This window comes from Semicossyphus pulcher, unplaced genomic scaffold (genome assembly GCF_022749685.1).
Source record: "Semicossyphus pulcher isolate SPU_LCO1_2020_fin unplaced genomic scaffold, fSemPul1.0.p SCAF_14, whole genome shotgun sequence".
Lineage (NCBI taxonomy): Eukaryota > Metazoa > Chordata > Actinopteri > Labriformes > Labridae > Semicossyphus > Semicossyphus pulcher.
Genome location: NW_027211648.1, coordinates 23,648,923 through 23,673,439, shown reverse-complemented (window position 1 = coordinate 23,673,439; position 24,517 = coordinate 23,648,923). Strand labels below are relative to the sequence as shown.

General features: G+C 39.9%; 1 protein-coding gene across 1 annotated transcript; it reads right to left on the bottom strand.

Moving 5' to 3' along the window:
- Window positions 1-7,869: 7,869 nt before the first annotated feature.
- On the bottom strand, window positions 7,870-21,340 carry LOC138591258 (F-box only protein 33). The gene is made up of 6 exons (XM_069661793.1): window positions 20,813-21,340; window positions 14,578-14,688; window positions 11,093-11,253; window positions 10,791-10,999; window positions 10,341-10,638; window positions 7,870-8,760 (listed from the first exon to the last, which is right to left on the bottom strand). The coding sequence occupies exons 1-6, from the start codon at window positions 21,250-21,252 to the stop codon at window positions 8,495-8,497; spliced, it is 1,485 nt and encodes a 494-aa protein (XP_069517894.1). The 5' UTR covers window positions 21,253-21,340; the 3' UTR covers window positions 7,870-8,494.
- Between the last annotated feature and the right edge of the window lie 3,177 nt (window positions 21,341-24,517).

The window sequence follows — 24,517 nt, the reverse complement described above, 5'->3', positions numbered from 1 at the left end:
AGCCAACAGACGCAAACAAACTTTTTAATGCTTTTATTCACTGACTAAAAGAAGAGAAGCATTCATTCAACATTAATTCAAATCAACATTCGGCAGGTTGACCCCTCAAGTGTACGCCATCAGTCATGTAAGAGGTTGTACATGGAGGTTTGTAATGTCTCCTCCCTTCTCTGCACAACAAAACCACGGATCAACACTTCTCTATAATAAAATCTGTCCTCTCAGCTGGAGGGGACTCATTCCCTGCAGACTAAACCAAAACACAGCTGGAAAAGTTTCAAATAAAGGTTTTATAAAATTTCAGTCTCATAGATTAACTAAAGCTCCTTTAGATGGACAATGGGGGAAGTTTTAGGGTAGGAACTTTTCTTTGCTGGTAAAAGCCGGTCATAATTCGTGCTGTTAATTAACTGGCCTTTAAAATACTACAACTGTTGCATTTGAAGATATACAGATCTGTTTGAACACTGCATGTAGATCTTAGTTGAGTAAGAGACTACATTTGTAAAACCACGTTTTTAAGAAACAAATGAAAAGTCCTGTATTTAAAATATGCTCCTTGTGACTTGAATCTGGACCAGCCGTGTTTTGGGTTACATCTGGTTCCCTGCTTACAGGAAGAAGGTAAAACCCACTGCTATGTGCTCACTTTAACAAACACAATCACACAGGAACGTAACGCTCAGAATATTCAACATTAAGGATGGTAAAACCATTTTCGCAGAAAACACACAACAACATCGCTTCTGATTTACAAAGTCTGTGTGATTTTATAATATACTTCATGTTCATAAATTGAACCCGGACATGTGTTGCATAAGAGTATACCACGGTAATGCATTGTTGATACCTATACAAATATGCACTGTGTGAGTTTCTATATCTATTTATATAGTTTATATTTCTTCCTCTATGGTTTTCTAAAGACGCAGCCGGGTGCTGTCAGCACTGCTTGTGCCCCTTTGTGGCCACGAGTAAGACTGCTGTTATTGCAAACTGTCCTGATTTTAAACAAATGCACAACATTCGTACCACGATAAAACTAGGGGCCGTCTAGCCAGTCTCACAGAGACCAAGAGTGAGCCTGCCGTCACCGCTGCAGTCGCTGGGCTGGCTGACCAGAATCAAGAGATCTTAAAACAAAATGATAAAGATTTCAGAAATCATCATAAGGCCAAGTATTGTCATTGCAAGTTCTTATTAGTTTACGACTTCATTTTTACTGCGTGACAGCGAGAAAAAGAAAAACTAAATATATAAACTGAAAAAAAGAGTGGATTATATGCATTCCTCTTGCATAGTTGTGAGGCTGGACTGGGCAGCAGGCCTGCCTGCCTGGCTAATTAGGAGGTTTGGCTCTCCAGACTTGACAAGAAAGACTTTGTTTCACAGCCAGAAACATCAGAGCCACAGTCGATGAGACCTAAATGAAGATAGTTGGCTGACACTGAGCATGAATATCTATCAGTTCCTTGATATAACCAGGCACTACACTACCTTCAAAAGCTACTGACAGAGTTTGGCCAGGTTATGCTATTAGTGCCATTTTGATGTTTCTTCTGTTGAAATATAATATGGCAAGTACACAATAATAACCCTTGTATCAGCGTTTTAGTGGGATGATTATCTTAAGCTGGCTGGAAAAACAAGTTTTAGTGTCAGCTATGGCTGAAATTAAAACTGGAGAATCCAAACTTCCTGTAAGGCTCTCAGTGTGGCAAACACCAAAGGCCTTGCTCTGTGTTTTCTGCCCCTTCTCTGAGATTATTTCAAGCCTTATACACACCATCCATATCTGTTACATAGGACTGATTTTATACCAGTGTATTGCACATCCAGTGTTTTTCCCAGAGTAACAGAAATAATACATATCAGGATGTTAAATCAGAGTCTTCACATTCCTGCATGAGTCCAGCCCTATGTGTGTCCATTCAGAGTCTTGCATGTTCTGGTAGTAGTCTATGGTCTTAGCATTTAAATACAAAAATAAAACAAACAGGAAGCGTCTGAAATGTCACATTGTGATAAGGAAACCCTGTCTCTTAATAGCAATCCCTTCAGAAACATGTCACCTTTCTTAAACCTCTTTTAAGGAAGGTTTTAGGTCCAGAACCATCTTACTACAGCTATTTCATTTTACTCTCCGTTGCAAACATCCTGAGAGATGACATTACAGACTCTTGAGTTGGCATCGAGTCTGAGCAAAGATCAAAGTGGAAATAAAACACTGTCTGCTTGTAATTCTGAGCCTGTGTTTAGACTGATGCAGATCTGACACAGTCTGCTGCTTTGGTACTAAAATAACACGCGCTCACCATTCAGTCATTGTCAATGGTATTAGTATTGGCAATTAGCAAAGAAGTGTCAAACCCCACTCTTTGTTTCCTTGCATATCTACAGTTCTGCTATAACATCAGTTTCAAAAAGCTGTCAAGGCCAACTGTCTTAGGTGTACTACATTAGAGGCCAGCTCTGTGGATTCAGTTCATCCCGGCTGTCTTCCAGGAATTCTCTACGAGCACAGAAAACCAAAAACTTAACATAAAACAGGTCAAACGGGCAAGTGGAACTGGCTGCAACCACATTAACATGAAGTTACAAAGGTAATGGCTGCCTGAATAACTGACACCACTGTGAGACACTGAAAGGTTGAAACCAACGTATTTCATATCCAGAGTAGCTCGTAACTAGCTGTATATTTAGCACAGTTAGTGTGAGTTGCGTTCGCGTATGGCCTTTAGTGTACCGGACACAAAACCCAAATGGCCTCAAGATGTTGAAATGTCAATTGAAAGCAAAGGTCGAAACACTTGTTAGGAACATAGTCGACCTTTGACGCAGTCACGCACTTAAACTAGCACTAAAATGGTATCACACCTCCACTCTGCTCAGACCTGCTGGTAATCTGGTGTGACTGCATCCCTGATCCCTTCAAAAACAGACCGACCTCATTCAAAGTAAAAAAAATATATTATATATTTATATAGAGACCAATTTTCATGCAGACACTTTGTAGTAAACGGTTTGCTAGTCAGATGGTCTGAGCGACCCCCATGTGGAATGTCCTTTTCTCTAGCAGTGACTCACTTTAGAGCTCCAAAAGCCCAGGACTAAACGCTTCCCATCATATCTGACCTTGGCTGCAGGCTTGTGATACAACATATCAGATCAGGCACACTGGCCTCACTGGGAAGCTTTATCCGTCACAAAGTAGCTTCCGGAAGCATCTGCCGGAGTGTTCAATCCCTGACTGCGTCTGTGTTCTGAGAATGAACCAAACTCTCGACCTCCTCGCCTTTAGGTTCTACATTCACTCACTCCTCACAGTGAAACAGGTGATGAAAGAAAGAGAAAGAGGGAGGAAAATGCCCCAGGCTGCAACACCTCTCTGCTCAGCCTCTGTCACACTACAGAAGCACACTGCACTGGACTTGAATGGCCGTGCTTTGCCACTCAACAATAGGAATTGGGCCACATTTTACAAGTTGTGCAACAAAGCTGCTTTCCCTACGTTTGTTGGATTACAATTTCAACTGTGCCTTCCGTCAGACACATTCAATACAGCCTGACTGAAATCCTACATTTCTCAACATAGGGTGCAACTACTTAGACAACTCTGGCCACACATTTGTCTCCTCTCACCTTAAGCACCTGGTTCAGCACAGTATGGTCCCTAGTACAACAAAGAAAAGAGTTTAGACAGAAAAAACTGAGTAGTCAGAGAGTGGAAGAAACCAAGAGTGCAGAGTAAAGAGAAGAGAAAGTAAGGAGGTGTAGAGTAGGTAGGAACACTGGACCAGCCTCCTGCCAGTGTGTGTGTACATGGGCACTTCAGATAGACTTGTGTCTGGGTTCAGTTTGTTCCACTGTGGTCTTTGGCAGCTTATAAACACAATGAGGGAGGAGAACAGATCCAGTGACTCCTAACCCTCATACAAGTGAGCTAGAGGCCTGAGCTATTGTAACTTTCCCTCCGATTGTACCCTGAGAACGAACGATTTCTGTTCCTGTTTCCTGCTGCAGTAGAAGTGATAAAACTACACTGCCGAAAATGAGCAAGCCCCCCGCCCCTTTAAATACACAGACACACATACACATTAGCATTCACAAAACATATGATGGCTGCACTGCTGAAAACTTGTTTGCACACACATTCATACTTCTTTATTCATTTCTACTGGATACACTTTTGAAAGCCTACGTGAAAAGTTGCGCAGAAAATACAGGCACACTCCAAGAGAGAAATATAAACGTGTGCGTGCTCAAACACTTTTGAAGCTACTGCAGCGTCTGATGCTGCCTTCCTAAAGAGTAAACTAACAATCACGGCAACAGCTACAAACAGCACAGAGCTAATAATTGGGGAGAGCAGAGGTTGGAAAAGCAGTGAGATTCGAGAAGCTTTCAGGCACAAGATGGCTCAATTTTTAGCTGATGACACAAAGGGATCAGGGCTAAGTCATTATTCCACTGATAACAGTTTCCAAAATGCTATGCCATAATGTGACCATGTTTTTCAAAGTAATTTACAATTGCCAGCATTGCCTTATTGGCAGAAGTTTGTCTCACCTCTTCTCAACAACACAGAGCTTCTTCACGCCATCTTCACTAAAATTTTGGTGTGTTTTGTTAGATAAACACAAGCTATAATAAAGAATGATAATAATAATAAAGAAGTTGTTTTGCAATTCTCCTCTGCTCTCTTGAATATTGTCTAATTCTTTACTCTCTCGATGGTTTTGTGGTCTAAATAAATAACATAATTCTATTTCCCACAAAACGTCAAAGCAATATTTTATAATAAACATAAACACAGGAAGATTTTTTTCTTAACTGTATTGGAGTTAAAAGAGGAATACTATAGTTAAATAGGAATATTCTTCCGCTCTAGCTGACCTTAGTTTGGTAGAAACCACATCCTCTCTTTTTACTCGGAGCAGAGACACGGTTGGACTGCCCAAAGAGAGAGATCTGACTGAGTATGGGGCCAATAACATGTTGGGAGTTGAGAAGACAGAAGTGGTAGAGGAAGCACACATATATGGTGAGAGTGGAGTTTGTAAAATCAGCGTATTAAAATCAGTTGCTTGTAAAAATGTGTTCGCTCAGCTTTGAAATGACATTCCTCTACGAAGTGCTGTGAATTTTCCCTCCATACTAGATGATGCTCATTCACGGTAGAAACCTATAACAGCTTATTCTCACACAAAGAAGCAAAGCTGAGCTCTTAAAAAAAAAGAGATGAGAGGGGGGAGGAGGGAGATAAGATAAAAACCAACATATTTTGGTCTGATGTGTTCTGTTGGTATCCCCTCTGAGTGGTTGAGTGTACAGCTCAAAATACAGCCACAGACAGCCTTTCAAAGACTCTTGGTGCCAAAGTGCATTTATCCTGAGATATGGACCAAGGACAAGGAGATCATCTTGCCAAAACCATCAAGATGAGCAAAGTTTTGGTAACCATAGGCACACAACAAGGACCAATTCATTCTGAACCAGTGCTGGCACACAATTCTGGTTTCATATCAGTCCAGGACAACCTTATAAACTACACACCTCGATATGGACCTTCACAGTCTACAATGCAATTACCCATACCTCTAAAGTGCCACTGCAGTGCACACAACTGAACCAAAGCTATTTAGGAAGATATTTTTCCAAACAATGGCTCGTTGACAGTATTGAGAGATAGGTCTGCAGCCCATCATAACATTGATTTCTCCAGGTTAAATCCCAACTGAGCACAAGACATGTTTTAACAGGACACCGTTGTTGCACAGCTGTAAACACTGCAGCATCTGATGTAACCTTAGTTGGCCAAGGTTACACTCAAAATAAGGGTTGTCTGGAACACAATGTATTTGGTTGGCAATGCTGGCTTGGGCCCTGAACATGGCATGCTTGTACGTCCATAGAGCCTGAACAACATGAATTAGGGCAAATGTATCCCCTCAGTTAGTATTTGACAATAAATGCAACTAGGATTCAATCAAAGTCAGGCCTTCACCCTAGAAGATGAACAAGCCAGTTGCACAGCCACACAGGATGCAATGTGCCAGACATTTCCCCCCCAAAAAGTGGACTACATTCAGTTCAGACATTAATTGTGCCCAGCAGGTTAAGCTCTATCGGCAGCATGGATTTTCTTTCATTCCAGAGCCACTGTCTTCCCCCGAACTTCTCCTGAAGATATTAAACATGTGCAACAAGCAGATTGGTTTTGCCATTCTTTAGTCATTATCAACCTTAATCTTTGAAAACAAATGTATGATAAGGTTTGCTGACCCCCCAACCATGGTGGAACAAGGGGTTTATCAGATGGCAAGATAAACAACATCATTAATAACAACAATAGTAACAAGAACAACTGTATCATTAAAACAGGGGGCTGTTTCCAAGGCAACTGTGACTCAAGAAGAAAATATCCCCAACAAAACGACTCACGCTAACTGATTGTTTCACACACTCTACTCAGTATCTTCATCACCACTGTCCTGGTCATAGTGATGTTCAAAGCCTACCTGAGACTGACAGAAAGTATTCGCCACAGAAATACGCCACGTGACCCAAAACCTTGTTGTGCAGTAGGTGCCACCTTTCTGAAAAATAACCAGTCTTGGCTTTTAGTGGAACCCACAATGTACAAACACATTTTTACAGCAGTCTTGGCTGTTGTGGCGAGGTATGCATCTGCCAAATTTCTGTGACAAATATAGCTATACAGTAAGCCTTCAATAAAACAAAAAAACTGACTGGCCAACAGAATGAGTCATGTTACATTCAGTGCATCCTCTTATTTTCCTTTCCCTGTTATTTGTTGTGAAATGTTTGACCCCTAAAAATTGAGTAAAACCAGTTCCAGCCTGCAAAGTTGCTGGCTGAAGCCATGCACTCAGAAAACTGGTTTTGTTTAAGCATGGCCAACAATTAGTTTGGAAATAGTCACAGAAACTTCCCATAACACAGATATATATGTGGCATTACGGAATGAAAATCTAGAAGTATCATTAATCTCAGAGCCCTTCATATTATGACGCACTGGCCTGTTATATCTTGGACTTGATGACATAACTTTTAATACAAAGGGACTCTGGAACCTGTGGTTCTACTCAGACAGTCTTGACTTCTAGAGGAAAGCAAAGACAGCTATATTGATCCTATATTGAAAAGATGCCATGATTTACAACCAGCTCAGTGCACGTCCAAACAGAGAAGGGGTATGTTGTATTGTGACGGGCTGATTCCTATCGTTTGGCTCTAATGTCAGTGGTAACACTAGGCTCCCTATTAAATCTACTAGTGAGGTCCCCGCAAAGTGAGCTGGGTGGGAAGTGTGTTGGTTGCAAGCATGTAACAATATTCTCCATAACACCATAAGAAAGGTGCTTATAATCCTTAAATAAAACCATTTTACAATGATCATAAATCTGAGTCAAAGCACTGACATGGCTGTTGTTGCAAACAGCATTAAAACTGATTAGCACCTGCCCAATCAGCCACATTACAGTGGAGATTCTGACCCTGCTGGCAAGACTCTCAAACTAGCAGACAAATGCACAAGGTGCTCTTTCAGAGCACCAGCAGAAGCAGCTAAAGATGTGTCACCAAGGAAGTGATTGATCAGTTAGTTTACAAAGTAAAACTGTTGCTAGAGTGGAGCAGACAGTCAGTCCAACACAGAGCTAAAGTAAAATAAGGAAAACAAATTGCATTCACAACTAAAGCTAGTAGCTTGTGTCAGAACACACATCCCCACCCCACCAGTCCATCACTTAACCTTACCGACCGTTCTGCATTAGGCGTGAGCGGGATAATAATATATCTGTATTTAAATACACACAAAGCCTATACAGGCAAGGAAACCACCACACAGGAAAAACAAGATTATACACAGAAAAGGAAGAGATTGGGATGCTTTCAAATAAAGAAAAAAAGGGGGGGAAAATCAGAGGCTCTGGAGGTTATTAAGTTGAAGGAAAGACATCGAGCTCTGAATACTTGTAGATCAAGACCAGACCAGACTGGGCCATGCCAGACAAGAGGGTATTGTAAGCAGCAGAGTTTCCCATTAAAGCAGACAAATTTAAAATGGGCATGATTCAAGTCTTATCTGTAGTGAGTAATCACAGATTGGTATGACTTCGAACGATATGAATTTCAACATTTCAATACAATATCCAATTATAACAAAAGGTTAAATATGGCTAACTAGAAAATCAAGAGGCAAAGCAAGAAAACATTTGGAAAGTGGTGGGACTTGATTGTGTGCTAAAACCCTGTGAGAGACACACAGAAAATAAAAATAAAATAAAAACAATCAGCTCACATCAGTTCAAATAAATGTAATTCCTAGATTGTTTAAGATCCAGTTTAGGTTTCTCACTTAGGACTTGTTTTGGTCTGGTTCAAGAAATCCAAGTTGACCTGGACTTGGTTGGTCTGGCCTGGTCTTGACACAGTTTAAGCAGTGATGTGTCGGATTTGATATCCCTGCCTACATGCCCATGCTGAAGGCCTGCAGCTCGCGGTGGAAGTGTTGGGTGGGTTCAGACAGAACCAAGCTGGAATCCAGGCAAGGGTGCCAGACACGGCCGAGGCCCAGTGAAACCTCCTTGACCAGGTTGTGGACCGGGTCGCCCTCCATGCACACTGACTGGTCAGGATCGAAGTCGATACTCTCCTCAGAGACGGTCAGAACACGAAGACTGGAACCTCTCAGCCGAGAGATGGCCACCAAGTTATGGGACCAAACAGTGTAACCTACACAGAGAGAAGAGTTCAGGGAGGCTGGACTAATCTTGCCAGTATTAGAGAAAAAAACAAAGACACTATACAGTTTCACACTAAACTCTGTTGAATGTTAAAGATGTGTCTGAAAAGGAAAAACCCACAGATTACAACCACCAATCGTTATTACCCTTTTTTCAGCTTATTGGTTGTTTGGTTGTTGTTATTTTGCTGCGAGCAACTGATTTTCTCCCTTCACTCTGCATCAGCCTTTTCTCCATACAAAACAGGAAGGGGTTTCAGGTAAAAACAAACCCACTGTATGCTACTTGTACAACATCAAACACCCGGCCGCGAAGCTACTGACTACTTTGTGAATATAGCAGCTAAAGAGCACAATTATTTGCTAAGGAGTTCAGGGAGCGTAAAGACAGTTACAAGGAGAGTGAATATGGACACAATTCCATTTGGTGGCATGGAACAACTAATGGCTGCACAAAACATCAGCTGCAGAGGATATAGGTTGAACACAAAAGTGCTATTATGTGGTTCAGCTTGAAGCAAAGCCTTGTAGCAGTACCGGGCTGCAGGCCACGATTACACAGACTCTTTGACTCCTAAAACTGTCAGTGTGAGACTTTTTGGTTTCATACCTTTAAGGCCACCTATTTCCCAGTTCTAAACAAAGAAATTGATAGTTTTAATGTGATTTTTTTCCTACATGGTGGTTTAGGGGGATTACTGTGTTGCTAAACCAGCCATTCACAGTCCTGTAGATTTTGATGGTTTTAATTTTAAATACCTGCCTTCATCTCCAATCCTGATGAATGATTCTAAACACATTGCTTTATCCATTATTTAATAAAATGTTTAAATATGTACTTATTTATAAGTCAAATTGCCTCTTACTCCTCTTGAGACTGCCAGCCGATACCACCGACCTGTATTATCACAAAGCTGTAGCCGGAACTTAATTTTTAAAATGAATTCTGTGCCATCACTGTCCCTATCCTTAAAGAGCACACAATTTGTGTAACTTATTATAACTAACACAACAGTTTTTGACCCAGTGCAGCCATTTTTTTTTCTTAACATAAATGTTCTTTGTCTGTTGGATGTGTCGGAAATTGCCAACATTATACTTCACTTGAAAACATGATAATATTCTAGTGATGTGTTTATAATTCCTTGTACTTCCCCAAAGTGGCACAAAAAGCTCAACAAAGTGGCCACGGTCAGCCTTACTTTTGGTTTTGGAAAAGAACTTCTGCAGGCCGCATTATCTTACCACAGTACCACAGTTTAGTTACAACATCACTTCTGGAAGGCTTAAATTGCCTCTATTCAAAGCCCTTTTTGATAATACACTTGAATTTAAATTTAGATTTCAGCAACAGAATTGACAGTAATTGAGTATAAGATTTTAAACAGTTTGCACTTATACTACTACTTACTATTACAGTTTAGATCACTTCCACAAAGCCTGAACCAGTTTACACACTACGTATATCTAGCCTAGACAACCCCTTTTTTGCCAGGTTGGCCCAGCACAGATCAGAATGAACTTGAAGTCATCTTAATGTATATATCTCTGCAAAAACAACTGAACTCACCATGTATCACCAGAACAGCCAGCTGAGTACATCTCCATGCCAAGAGGACCAATGGGTCTTCGTTCCGATTGACGCTGAGATCGGGGAAGTCAGGGTCATCCCTCAGGAGCATGAAGTGAGTCAGCGTTTTGTTGTACTGCTGAGAGATGAGCTCCAGTGTGGCATCTGACACCAGTGTGCTGTAACTGTCGAGGTGGAGGCGCTCCAGAGGAAGGCTGGGCTTTAGGACTCTGAGGAGCTCTGAGCTGTCGACCTCCAGGGCCATCATGTACACCCGCAGGTTGGCACTCACACGGACCTGTGGAGAATCAGGGACACTTGAATGGTGTTCACATGAAGAGAATTGCACTCACTCAAAGCTTGAGACAGCAGTGACAAGATCAAAAAGTGACTTTGATTTCCTTAACTGAAGTACACAAGAGTGAGAAACAATGATAGCTGCTGCATTACCAGTGCCTTCCAATCGTCCTCTGTAGCTGTCCCTTCTAACGGTTTGAACTCCAGGGCGGCGCCGTTGAGCAGCAGGGTGAGGCGATGTAGAGGAGTTCGGCGCGGAGATGCCAGCAAACCACAAAGCTCTGATGTCAAATCAGAGAAATCCAGAGCTAGAGAATGAAGATTAGATAGACGATCCAACTCGGATGGAGAGATCAGAGGACCTGAGGACAATTCAGGAGAGGTGTTATGGATTTTAATCAGTTTAAATGCTTTGAAGCTGTTACTGCATTTAAGGAGGTACAGACAGCACATACCTAGTTGGTGGTCCAGTAAACTGAGGTGCTTCAGGGTCTCAGCTGAAGGATTTGACAGGCAGGCTAAGGAGCAGGGAGTCACCAGACCGAGCATGAAGCTACAAGACAACCATCGCAGCTGCCGGCTGTTGGACAATAACTCCATGAACAACTGCTGGATTCTGCGGAGCACAGCAGAAGGGTAATAAAAAGAGGGAAAATTAGCTATAATTCACTTTACCAGCACAACAACAGCTTCCTGCAAGTTAAATCTGAAAACACTTTGAGTGGTGCTAATTAGAGATAGACTGATATGTTTTTTTCAGGGCCGATACCGATTATTACTAGTCAAGGAGGCCGATAACCGATATTTGGAGCTGATATTCAGTTGCAGTAAAAGTGAAAATATTGGCGTCAAAATTTTGAATAATACAAACTCCAACACTTAACTTTGTTTAAATGCCTTTAAGCATATGTTTATTAAACAAACAAACAAAAAGCGCAGGGAGTTCCCAGGGTCAGCAGCATCTCTTATAAAGTTAATAAAAAATTTTTAATAAATAAATAAATAAATAACTTCCTGAAGTTTTATTAAGTAAATAAAACAAAGTTAAATAAAATTTGCAAAGAAATGAACTTTTTCTCCTCTCCGCCGTGTGTGTGAGCACTCTGCACTCTTATCGCCCGTCGGATAAAAACAAACAAAAAAAGTTTTAAAAAAAATGCCGATATGCGTCAAAACGGCCGATAATCGGTCTATCCCTAGTGCTAATACCAATTAAAAATGTAATTTTAAGAAAATAAATAACAGACACAATTACTTTTGTTGCACATAGAAGTAAAAAAAACAAAGTTCAAACAGAACATTTGATATATTTCTTGTTTTCATATAGGAATGTAAGACCTTTGAAAGTTAAAAGAACATTTCACTCTATTGAAACCTGTTGCATCCTTGAATTTAGATCCAATTCTAACATTACTCAACATAGAGGCTTTACTCAGGTAGTCTGGCAAATCATAATTAAACATATTTTCTCACTATTTTTGGGCTAATTTGAGGTTTAAAAATAAAGTGTGACATCTAGATTGTATCCCATCCTCACTATCTAGCTTACAAAGTGGAATATAGAATGTGTGCACTGACATCACATTTTCATGTTAGGCCACCCACCTAACTACCACTGAGTTGCAAAAAAACCCACGCTGTTTGCTGTGACTGAGAAGCACGATTGTTTAGTTTTCATGAATACTTGTATATTATTATTTTTACTGTTCCAAATAAAATAGTTGTGCAAGATTTAGAAACGCTTTCAGTACAAACTCAGTAACTCCTCCTCTGGCAACTATAACAGCTTGCTAACACTTCCTACAGCCAGCTTCGAGTCTTTTCAGTCTAGCTTTTGGAATTTTTCCCCATTCTTCCTGGCAGAACACCGAAAGCTCGGAAATATTCTTTGGCTTCATTGAGTACAGAGCATGTTTTAGATCACTCCATAGTTTTTTTTTTATAGTATTCAAGTCTGGTGACAGTGTTGGCCAATCCAAAACATTTATCCATCACTGGAAGATAGGAGAGATGACTTATCTTTCATTTCAATGTCTGGACTAACCTCTGAACTTCAGCCTCTAGAATATCTTCTTGAATTTAGGTGGTAGAATCCATTCTTCATTCCACTTTCTCAACATTTCCTGTTCCCCTGATTAATGTGTCACTCTTTTTTTCTCCCAAAATACCTGTGTTGGTTTAATCAGTCTAAAGCACATTGTTCAAGAAGGCTTCAGGCTTTCTTTATATTGTTTAAATGCTTCACTTTGTGTTAAGGTCAAAAGAAAGGCTTCTTTCTAGCAACTCAACCATGTTTTTTGAAATTATGTTGTATTGTTGTCCTGTGAACACCTTAATCTTTGTCTGCTCCTTGGATAAATGTTCAGATGAACCCATGGTTGTTAACCGCAGACAGCACAGCTGCCGCAGCTTTATATACACTTTAGGAGGTATGGAGTAACTTCAGAATAAGTAGGTCTACCCTGGAATTATATTCACCTGACTCATTAAAGCTCAAACAAGTAAATCACAATTTTTTTAAAAAGTAACCCAAAAGGGTTTCCAAACTTTTAAACAGGGCCTTATGTATTTTGAAAATATATAAAAGAAAAGATAAAAAGTAATCTTTTAAATTTGAAAAAGGTCATTTGTTAAATTTTTGTAGCGTTTGGTTAGCTTCTGTTAACTTCAATATAAACTGTAAAAGGCATTTTGAATAGGGGTGCCCAAAATTTTGCACAACCCTGTGTAGGTGGTGCGTCAAGGACATAGCATTAGATTTAACAAAGCCTAATGTCTCTAAGCCCATGCATGTTGACAGACAGCTGGTCACACACAGTGTGTTTTATGTGCTTTGGTAATGCTGACGTTTCTGTGAGCCAGCTAATTGGTTGATGGATAAACAACCTTAAAAAACGGATGCTCATTTTGTGACTTAATTATTCCGAAACCACAAGCAACCCACACTGTTTCTAATTCCAAACAAAGATGTAGACACTTTTAGTTGGTTAATAATACTGTGTGGGTATTAATAATTCCACACCCACACAAACATCTACAAAATATCAAAAATACAATAAATATCATGGAGACCATTCATACTCAGCAATTGGTCACTTTTCAATACATTCCCCTGTTGCAGTTCTGTATAAAGTCAAACTTATTCATCGGCATACACGATATTGGATTTTTTGCCGATATCCAATATGCCGATATTTTCCGACTCTTTTCGCTGATTTCGATACCAATATATTAGACACATGTTGTTTTTCCACCTAATTGCAGAGCACATCAATTCTCCCCTGTACTGGAATTGAAATCATGCCTACTCTTATTGTAGTGGCCCACTGGCAGATGCAGAAATAACGCAATACAGTGCCTTTTAAAATGTACACATTCACTGCGCAATTTAAGAAAAGTACTTAAACTTAGGTTATGTTCAAAATGCTATATTTATTTGTATGTAACATTGTCGTTCAAATAAAACTGTAATATTCATACAACTTAGACGGGCTTGGATGATGCTCTCCCTGAGACAATCCTGACAATAGCCACAACTAGAGCAAATTTTTCCTATTGCACAGAACAAATACATAAAATGAATTAAACCTTTGAAAAACTGCCATACCGCAGACGTCTTGCACCCTTCTTCACGCTTAATGGAAGAGGTGTTGTGCAGGCGAGCACACTTGTGCCGAGTTAATGTTGAGCATTACGTCCAGCTTTTTTAGGCAATCATCGAGCATTTAGGCATAATTAAAGAATTGTTTTATCGGCGGAAATATGCCAATATGTCATTTTCAAGCCATTATCTGCAAATACTGATAACGTGCCAATAATATCGTGCATCCCTAATTCACAATGCATATAACAGTTCTATGGATAGGAAGTAATTATGAATCTCACATCTCTTCTGACAACTGGCAGTAAAATACTTCTACATTGTTATGCACTGACTTACTCGTTGATCTTTTTGTCCCCCTGGTGAATTTGGTGCAGATTGGAGCTGTCCAATAGTCCCTCTTGCTGAAGAATACAGGTGTCACCATAGAGACTCAGCTTCTGAAGGTTTCTAAAGAATGAAAGACAGAGAGAGGGAAGGTTAGAAATAAAAATAATAAAGAAAAGAAAGAAAGGAATTCAATATTGGACTAATCTTTAATAAGTTTTCAAAACAGTACTTTAGTTTTAAATTGACAGGTAGCTGTCATACTGAGACATCTGTATCAAGAAAAAGAATAACACCCCATTATTCTATCGTTGGCATTGTTTACAGGCCAACTTGGCTGAGAACCAAACCTATTCGTAAAACAGTTATCTCAGAGGGATGGCTTTTATGTCATCTGTTTGCTCTGTCAACATGTGTAAAACTCATTACTGCTGTAAATTACGTATGTGGTTCTATCACACCCAGTGCGTAATGCATGGGAATAATGTCAAGGCTAGGGATCGAGTTCAACCATTTCCAACCTCTTATACAAACTGTATTTAGCCGTATTTTGCGAACTTGGTCACCTCCTATTATGTATGCCCTGCATTTAGTTGCATTGCTGTCTATAGTCCTTTATATTCTGATACCAATCTTACTCCTGGCAAGAATCACCAACTGACTATGTGCCAAAGCTTGATGCTTTGAAAAGCATTCAGATAATCATAGGTTGTAATGCACCTAAGAATATTCTTTTAAACAACAATGTTCCAATTTTTTTCCCCTTCCATTACTGAACTTAATCGTTTGCTGATACCTACAACCAATCTGAAGCCAGTGTGATAAAAAAGAATACACATTTGTACTAGGCTATCTATCTCACAGCTGTATACTACTAACCCTGTATGGATGTCATATGACAGCTATCAGTGCTGTATGACCTGGCTCAGGTTAAACTCTTTGTAAAACATGATTTGTACAGAGAATGAAGGCCATAGAACTTTCTTTTATCGTCAGTTTGACAGTCCATCACAAATGAAAATCAAACATATATACAGATAGAAAAAAAAATGTCCGGCAGGGAGCACAACTCGCAAACCCTGTACACATTGCAGTTTTGCATTTTACAGTGTAAAAAATGCTGAAATTGTGTTGCAGTTCTCATTAGCAAAGTAACATTGCTGCCGTTTCCAATGAGAATACATTTGATGTTTACAGTAATGTACCACTAACACCATGACAGATTCCTTGTATATACTAGGGATGCGCCGATCCGATACTCAGCATCGGCATTGCTCCGATATTAGCCAAAATTACGGGATCGGAAATATTGAACATATATCGTCCGATCCGATCCTTAAGCCGCCACCATTACTTTGTGCGACATGCCGTAAAGTTGCAGCACGTGTCACGTGGGCAGAAAGTAGCGCGAGGGTGTCGAGGGGTGGCAGCAGCACTGGAAGCTTCAACACCACAAACTTGATAAAACATTTACGAAAGCATCACGGAAAGGAGCATGCCGAGTTTGTGCAGGCAACGAGTGCCAAGAGGAAAAGTGAGCCGCAACAACAAACATTACAGGAAACTGTTGAGAAGCGCCAGAAACTCCCTCCAGACAGCAACAAAGCAAAACTTATAACCGGGAGAGTTATTGAATTCATTTTGCTGGACGACCAACCACTTTCTGTTTTTGAAAATGAGGGTTTTCAACGTTTAATTGAACATTTGGAGCCTCGGTACAAAATTCCAAACCGTCCTTTCATCTCAGAAACGGCCATCCCGTTGAAGTACAAGGAAGTCTGTGAGTTAATTTCCAAATGCTTGGAAGACGTGGTCATGATTAGTTTCACAACCGATCTATGGAGCTCAAAAGTGTGTCCAATTCCCTTAATGAGTTATTTAAGTTACGATGTACATTGCAACTTGTTTTTTGCTGCTGTATATCATTGGGGCATATACATGTTACACTGAGTGCTAAGCCATGTCAGTTTACACTGGAGCTATAATTTTTTTATTTGTTTTAATACTCAGATTTTAAGTTTTACACAAAGTTGCACTTTAAATTGTATGTTGAATGGTGCTGAGTCTGCTGACTTAAGTTTAAATGAAAGTTTAAATAAAACGCAGCAGCCGTACTGCTGCATAACTTGAGTCATGTTGTGGGCTAATGTATTTTTTTCCTTTGGGGAAACAGAATGTTTGTCTAAAAGTTTGACCATGATCCTACAAGGCTACCTTAAGCAAATCCATACAAATTTATTTTCAAGAAGTTTCCGTTTGTTTTTAAGAGTAAAAAGGGTATCGGTTTTGGTATCGGTATCGGCAGATACTCAAAGTTGTGGTATCGGTATCTGTATCGGAAACAAAAAAGTGGTATCGTGCCATCCCTAGTATATACTTGAATCAATGTTACAATTTCATTTAGCAGACACTTTTGTCCAAAGCGACATACATCCGAGATTTAATACAACACAAGCAACGATCAAGACAGGAGGGAACAAAGTCAGTAAGTGCCAACAGCTTCAAGTGTGATCAGACACTGGTGCCAACAGGCAGTGTATAGGGCGATTTTTTTTTTGGTTTGTTTGTTTTTTGTCTTTTTTTTTTTTTATCACCATTGTCATCAACAAGGTCAACATAGTCATTATCATGAATATCCTAATCAACATCAACAACATCCTCAATGTCATTATCATCAATAGCATCAATATCATTAAGTGCAGAGATGTTCATGAAAGAGCTGGGTCTTTAGCTTTTTCTTAAAGGTGAAAGGGACTCTGCGAACCGAATGGAGTTTGGTAGCTTGTTCAACCACCTGGGGACTACAGAGGAGAAGAGTCTAGTTAGCGACTTAGGGCCCTGTTGTGATTGGAGTACCAGGGTCTCTTTTCCTGATCTGGCTTCACTTACCCTGACAAAGGATATCGCACTGAGCAGTCACAAGACGCTGGTCATCAACTCGATAAGTCAACCCAGGGTTTCTATGAGAGCGTAAACATTAAAGGGGCGTTGTTTGGAGCAAATGACCATTCTAAACAAGGGCAAGTGTGCCGTCAGCTGATCGGCATATTTTACAAACTCAGAGCAAACTATGATTTTAGAAAGATATGAAGAAATTACACATAATCTAGACTAAAATCCACTCAGTTGCAGCAGCCAAATGCAGGGAGGACAATAGTAAAAAAAACCCCAAAAAATGCAGACTGTGTAAATGCACAAATAATATCACTGCTCCATCATTAGAGCACGATATATTTATTATAACTATTGTGTATTACATTAGATTAATACGTTGCACAGATTTATTTTTGTTGCGTTAATGACAGATTTAGACATATTCTCTCAGCCCAGCCATATCAAACAATGGATCAAATAAAAATAAATATAAAATCACAGATTAGAGCAGTACGAATGCTTACTTTCATATCATTTAAGTACAAAAGTACTTCAGTCTTAATTGTTTTTATCAGTCTCTGTTGTAGATGTATATCAGAAAAGCACAATGAATATCTTTAATGAGTATATTTCGTAAAGCGGAAGTGTTTAACCTCTCTCTCCTCCCTTTCACGATCTGCTCACAGATCAAGAGACCTGATTGGTTAGTAGGTGGTGATGAGTTCAGGTTGATCTCTTATCTCAAACATGACCTGCTCCAGAGCAGGCTAGGTGTCAAGCATAAGTTACCATGGTGTTCTACCCCGGTAAGAAGTGAACCACCTTCGTAGTACTGAAAACTCAGAGTTAACCCTTAAGTTAGCTCGATAACTGCAAATCCTGCTTCGTAGTATACCCCCCTGGATGAGGGCATTCAGGGAGGCAGGAGTTGTTTTTGTTGCCGTTTTGTAAGCGAGCAACTAGGGCAGGGTGATATGGCCAAATTCCTTTATCATGATATAGGATTTTTTTTACGATATAGCATTTTTTCTGGTGATTTAACAAATAATTAGTCCATGAAATAACCACATGGTAAAGCCTATTTTTTGATAATCCTGTGTGACTTGAATACTTGACAAATGCAAAGTACTTAGTTTCAGTTTTTCGCTTGGGATAAGCCCGAGTCCTTTTGTGCACATTGTGTGTCTGCCCTGTCCCTGTTAATAACGTGCAAGGATTAGAAAGTAAAGCGTTTTCAAAATGACGTAACAATTGCTGTAAAGCAGTTTGGCTGCTGGTTTTGTAACATCACATAGAGCCGATATAGAAAAACACATACGATAGACATTTTCATATTGTTTTGATGATATATATCGTCATATCGCCCAGTCCTATGAGCAACAGGATTTTGAATATGATGCGAGCGGCAACTGGGAGCCATTGGAGGGATATGTACAGTGGAGTGACATGTGCTGTTTTGGGTTGGTTGAAGACCAGTCACGCTGTGTTCTGTATCATCTGTAGAGGTTAGAATGTGCATGCAGGCCTGCCAGTAGGGAGTTGCAGTAGTCAGCGCCTGATATTACAAGAGCCTGTACCAGCAGTTGTGTTGCATGCTCCGATAGGTAGGGTCTGATCTTCCTGATGTTGTACAGGGCAAATCGGCATGACCGAGCAATCGAGGCCACCTGAACCTTAAAGGTTAGCTGGTCGTCTTAAAGGTTAGCTGGTCGTCAATTATGACGCCCAGGTTCTGGGCAGACTTAGTGGGTATGAGTTCAGTTCTTCCTTGCGATCTAAATGGGTAGTTTCAAGTGGTTTAACATCCATTGTAGCTGCACAGTGCACCTTTTGCATAGGCTACAGTTTTGCAAAAAACAAATTTTTCAATCATACAAGTACATTTTGGGGGGGGGGGGTTATACATTTTTGCATCAGATCAATGCAGAGCTTGCTGTACTCACCAATACACAATTACGCATTTCAGCCTGAATCTGAGGTGTTTCCCAAACTGGTATCAGTAACAGAACAACTTTTTTCAAAACAGACTCTGCATCTGCCTTGACAATGATGTCTGGAAGAGCAATGTTAGTTGTGGCAAAGAATTATAAACCACTCATACAACATCCTGCCACATAATAAAGAAGCCAACCTACCAGGTACAGTGTAAATCATATTTCATGGAGCCCACTTCCTGTAAATCAGCTGAAAACTAAGCTTCACAATGTGAAACCACCAGCAGTCTCATGTGCAGCTACTTAGCAAGGGAAGCCATTAGATATGCTAAATGGCATGACCAACCTATGCAACATCGATTAAGTTGAGATAGCCTTCAAAAGAAAGAAGCTAAACTTTGACCAGATTTTTGTTTTACTTTACTGAGTGAGACAATATTGGACATTCACCCACATTCAAAAATGAAGATAATCCAGTAGACACAATGACATGTGGTTGTGCCTAAATTTGTCATATTTCCATTAGACCACACCTCAACTCAAACCCATGCTAGAAGTTGTATGTATCATGGGACTGGGACACAGGTCAGGTTGGTTGGTGGGTGTTCTGTATGGAAAATGTCAGAAACTGCACACTGAGTAGAAGTCAGACAACAGAAAAGGTTTTAGCCCCCTCAGCAGAACTAAGACATGACCAGCACAGCTTTGGATGGGTGCTATTTCAATACTACAAAGCACTGTAGAGAATAATAGAGAAGGTAGGAGAAGGTATACTAGAGAGAACTTCTGCACTTAATCGGGAATCTGAAATTCAAAGAACAGTTTTGTGCAGCAGTAAACTTCCACAACAAACATTAGCCAAGTGGTTACATTTTAAGTATGCAGCACTTAGTCGATTACATTCTACAGTATGCAACGAAATACCAAAGGTAAATGTATACGCATACAGTGTATATGTGTGTGTGTCAGTGCTGATATCAGCACGTCATAGCTAACAAAGCTTTCTCTAACCACCACCAGTGCTGCATTGTATCTGCTGGACCCCAAACAGAATACAAAACTGGCAACAATAGAAACGCAGACCAGCGTCAGACTTAGCATTGACACTTAAGCAGATAAAACATATATATAGCAAACATACATATTTTTTGACGACGGTAAATAAAAGCGAATAAAATACTGCCACCAACGCCTTCAGAGTTATTGAGATGAGGTTGGATAACGTTACTAACTCCGCTGCAAAGACATGACCTGATTACGTAACTGCTAATGTCAGGGTTTGTTTATAGCTAACTAAGCTAACGTTAGCTGGTTGCTAGCCTACTACGACGCAACAAATACTGTGAAATTCAGCAAACGGAGAGTGTACCATGCGAATAACTGAAATTAAATAAATAAAGGCACCAAATGCATCCTGGAGTGAGAAATGATAAGGTTACCTGTTGTTGCGGATGCTGGTGAACACACACAACACCTGGTCCATGTAGATAGCCATGGCGTCTCTCCATCGCTCGGAAAGCTGCGGGTCGTTATCGGAACCGGGAGGCTGGTCCATTCTGGTGGACGACTCGCTGTTCAGTGGACTGAGGTAGCCTTCCACTGGTGCAAGTTCGAGCTGCAGCTCCCGCACGAAGGAACCGAACTTCCGCATGAGGAACTCCAGTCTCGGGGTGTCCTCGGAGCTGGAGTCGCTGCCGTTACAACCACCACCTATCCGCAGTTTGAGCTCGGTCCACAACGCGGGGTAGAAGAGACACTCCCTCCATCGCGAGCACACGGCCGAGGCCCGGAGCTTGTCTCGGTCGGACAGAAAGGAGAATATGTGAACGATAAGCTCGCTGGGCAAAGCCATGGCTCCGACACCCCCGCACAGAGCCATGGCGAGCTAAGAAAGCTGTTTTCCGGATAGCAACCAGATGTAAAATAAATGTTACAACCGTTTCTTAAAATTGGTGCTGCAGCGGCGATTATCAGCAACGCTTCTTCCTCTCGGTGAAAACAAACCGTTTTTCAGCCCCCTTTCAATACTATTGGACCGAACCACTCCTTTTCAATGCTCGGGGAACAAAACAATCCTCATGAATACATAAAAAGGTTGGTCGGAGGAGACTTGTTATTTATTATTTAAGTTTATTTTAATTATGATTTCGTTTATTAGCCATATCAAGCTTTTGGTAACATTTTCACCAGATGCTTATCTGTGATCAGTGAGTACAAAGCCTCGTTGTCAAGTGAATGGTTCAGTCCTGAAGTGCTGTTATTTTTGCCATACTGCCGTGCTCCGAGAGAGGGCGGTGTTTCTCAGATGTATAAATCTCAAGCCAACACGTGATCTTTATTTTGGATTTTGTTCCCACCCAGAGCAGACATAACACCCCCTCCCGTTCACACCCCTCTCCAAAAAGAGATTACAGAGGCTGTGCAAAACCACACATGAACTTTAAGTGACAACCATATGACTGTGTCAACAACATTATACGTAATATTAGTAATAGAAGTAAGTAGAAACATTGCTGTTGCTCTTGAATACATTGTGAAACAGTCCTGTTTTTTATCAATCTCACTAGCTGTGAACCACAATGAAACCATATCTTAAAACAATCACCTCAACCTGTCATAGAATCCAACAAATTATTTCAGAATAAAATATATACTTACTTCCTTTTTGTCAATTTAACTTAAATTTAAATGGTCAGGTTGTTTACATATAGGATGAAGTCAGCTAAATGGGCCAGTTTTTGGTAAATGAGACCATCAAATAAGCTATGCACTAGTTTTTTATGAATGGTCACAGATCTCTTAAATCTTAATTTCTTAAAAAAATGTGGAAAAATATAATTGTTTTGAAATTATGAGAGCTAGAGTATCAACATGTTCACCCTTGAGCTTCACCATGATGTACAGGAAAAATGGGCCAGTATAAACTGAGAAAAACACATTGAGTGCAAATGCAATATTTGTAATTTTTACAGTAAATTGACACCGACTATGGTCTTTCGTGTGCCTACATCTCTTTTGGAGAGGAGCTTGATAAGGCCAGTTTTGTTCTCAGGATCCTCTGGCAGGTATGGTTTCCTTCCAGATACATAGCCACCAAACCCTAACCCTAACCCACCCACATCAGCAACCTCAATTTAAGTATCCATATATGTCAATTAGGGTTGTAGCAACAATTCAAGGTCAGTCATTGTGATTTTTTTTTAAAAGAAAGAACATTTTAAAGAGCTACGATGGTCCAACCTTAGCTAGCTCATTTTAGCTGACTCAACCCCAGCTACTGTAGCTGGGGTCTGATATGAAAATTGCACAATGTAATTAATCACAGTGACAGAAAGATAATTAATTCCAGATTGTTGGAAAAGTGCATGGGACTATTTTTTCCTTTGTATTGTGTTACTGCTGCTCAGGGTGGGGAATTTATACATCTGCTGTTAATGATGGTTTTAACGCACAAAATTAAATGAAGATACATTATATGTGCTATTTTTTTCAGAGCCTGTTTGCAACTTGAACCATTCAGAGTCAGAGACAGGATATGATAAGATTAATTAATCCCATAACAGGGTAATTCCGGGGTAAAACAACTATAAAATAAAAACAAGAATAACATTGAAAAAATAATAAAAAGAAGAGCAATAACACTAAAGAAAAAAAATTCTGAGGACATTAACAGTCAGCAACCAGTGTTGTAGTCATGTCAAGTATAATAAACATTAGTAAACGCTGATGTTCCAAGCTAATTAGCCTGCTAGCCTTGCTTTGTTTTTACCGAAAAGGTAGTTCACTGTTTTGTTAGCTACTGTGCTACTATCTTGTTTTGAGTTCCAAAGAAACGTTAAGATAACAAAATGCAAATAACAAGTGTTTATGTACTGACTGTACAAGTTATTTAATGTTGTTATGATGTATATACAGTATACTTTGTATTCATTTGTCATTCCTTCATTTGTCTCCTCTATAGAAACCACACATGTAACCATCACTCGTAATGAAAGAGAAGAGGACTGTAACTTTGTCTCAGTTCATTAAAGTCTTCCTAGTGAACGACAGTGTCTCATTGTGTTCTCATGGGCAGTTTGGTACCTTGTATGTTAGCCTCTACCATCAGTGTATGAATGTGTGAGAGATAGGGAGAATGTGACATGTAGCGTTGAGTTTTTTGAGTGGTCAGAAGACTAGAGAAGCGCTATATAAGTACAGTCTACATTTACTGACCGACAGGCCGACATTGGCATCCATTACAATATCATTAACTCAATGAATCACACTGGTAATGTGCAAAGTGGCACAGGTTGTGATAAGGTAATGTAGATGTTACTCGAGACCAGTCTTAAAATAAAGCTTAATGTGAAAAATGTTTAAAGCTGTCGGGTTGATGGAAGACATCCTCAGGTTGACAGTTCTTGGGGAGAGGCTGCTGAGAGTACCGGTTTTTGGAGCCAGTTTGAGATTTTTATGCAAATATCAGACATATATCAATTGCCAAGAAGTCTGTGCTCCAACTATTTAAGTTAGTGAATATCATTTATTTAGATTTATTCAACAAACTGACTAGAGTAGATTAGTGAAAATTGGGTCTTGGAGCTTCCTCACATCAAACTAGTTGTGTGATGTTGGCTTTGTGTGGTTTGGCTGACATCCACTCTCAGGAGCTTCAGGAGAACCAAAGACCCAGAAGAGTTTTTAGAATTTTTTAAAACTAAAATTCAGAAGCTCATACTCACCTTGATGGTCCAGTGAACAGCAGCAGCTCATGTGGTGGAGAAAGACAAGAGAAGAAGACTGCTAATAATGTTAGTAAGACAGTAAATATCATCTTAAATATTATAATATTTGTAGATGGATTACAGATACATTATGTAAGTGGTGTTGACAATAGCATTCATTACATTACTTGTCTTTATATTAGAGTTATTATTAAAATTCAGAAGCTCATACTCACCTTGACAGTCCAGTGAACAGCAGCAGCTCATGTGGTGGAGAAAGACAAGAGGAGAAGACTACTAATAATGTTAGTAAGACAGTAAAAATCATCTTTAAATGACTAAATAAATAACATATGTTATGTACATGCAGGATAGATACACCATGTAGATAGCTTTGACAATAATATACATTGCATTACTTGTCTTTATATTAAGGAT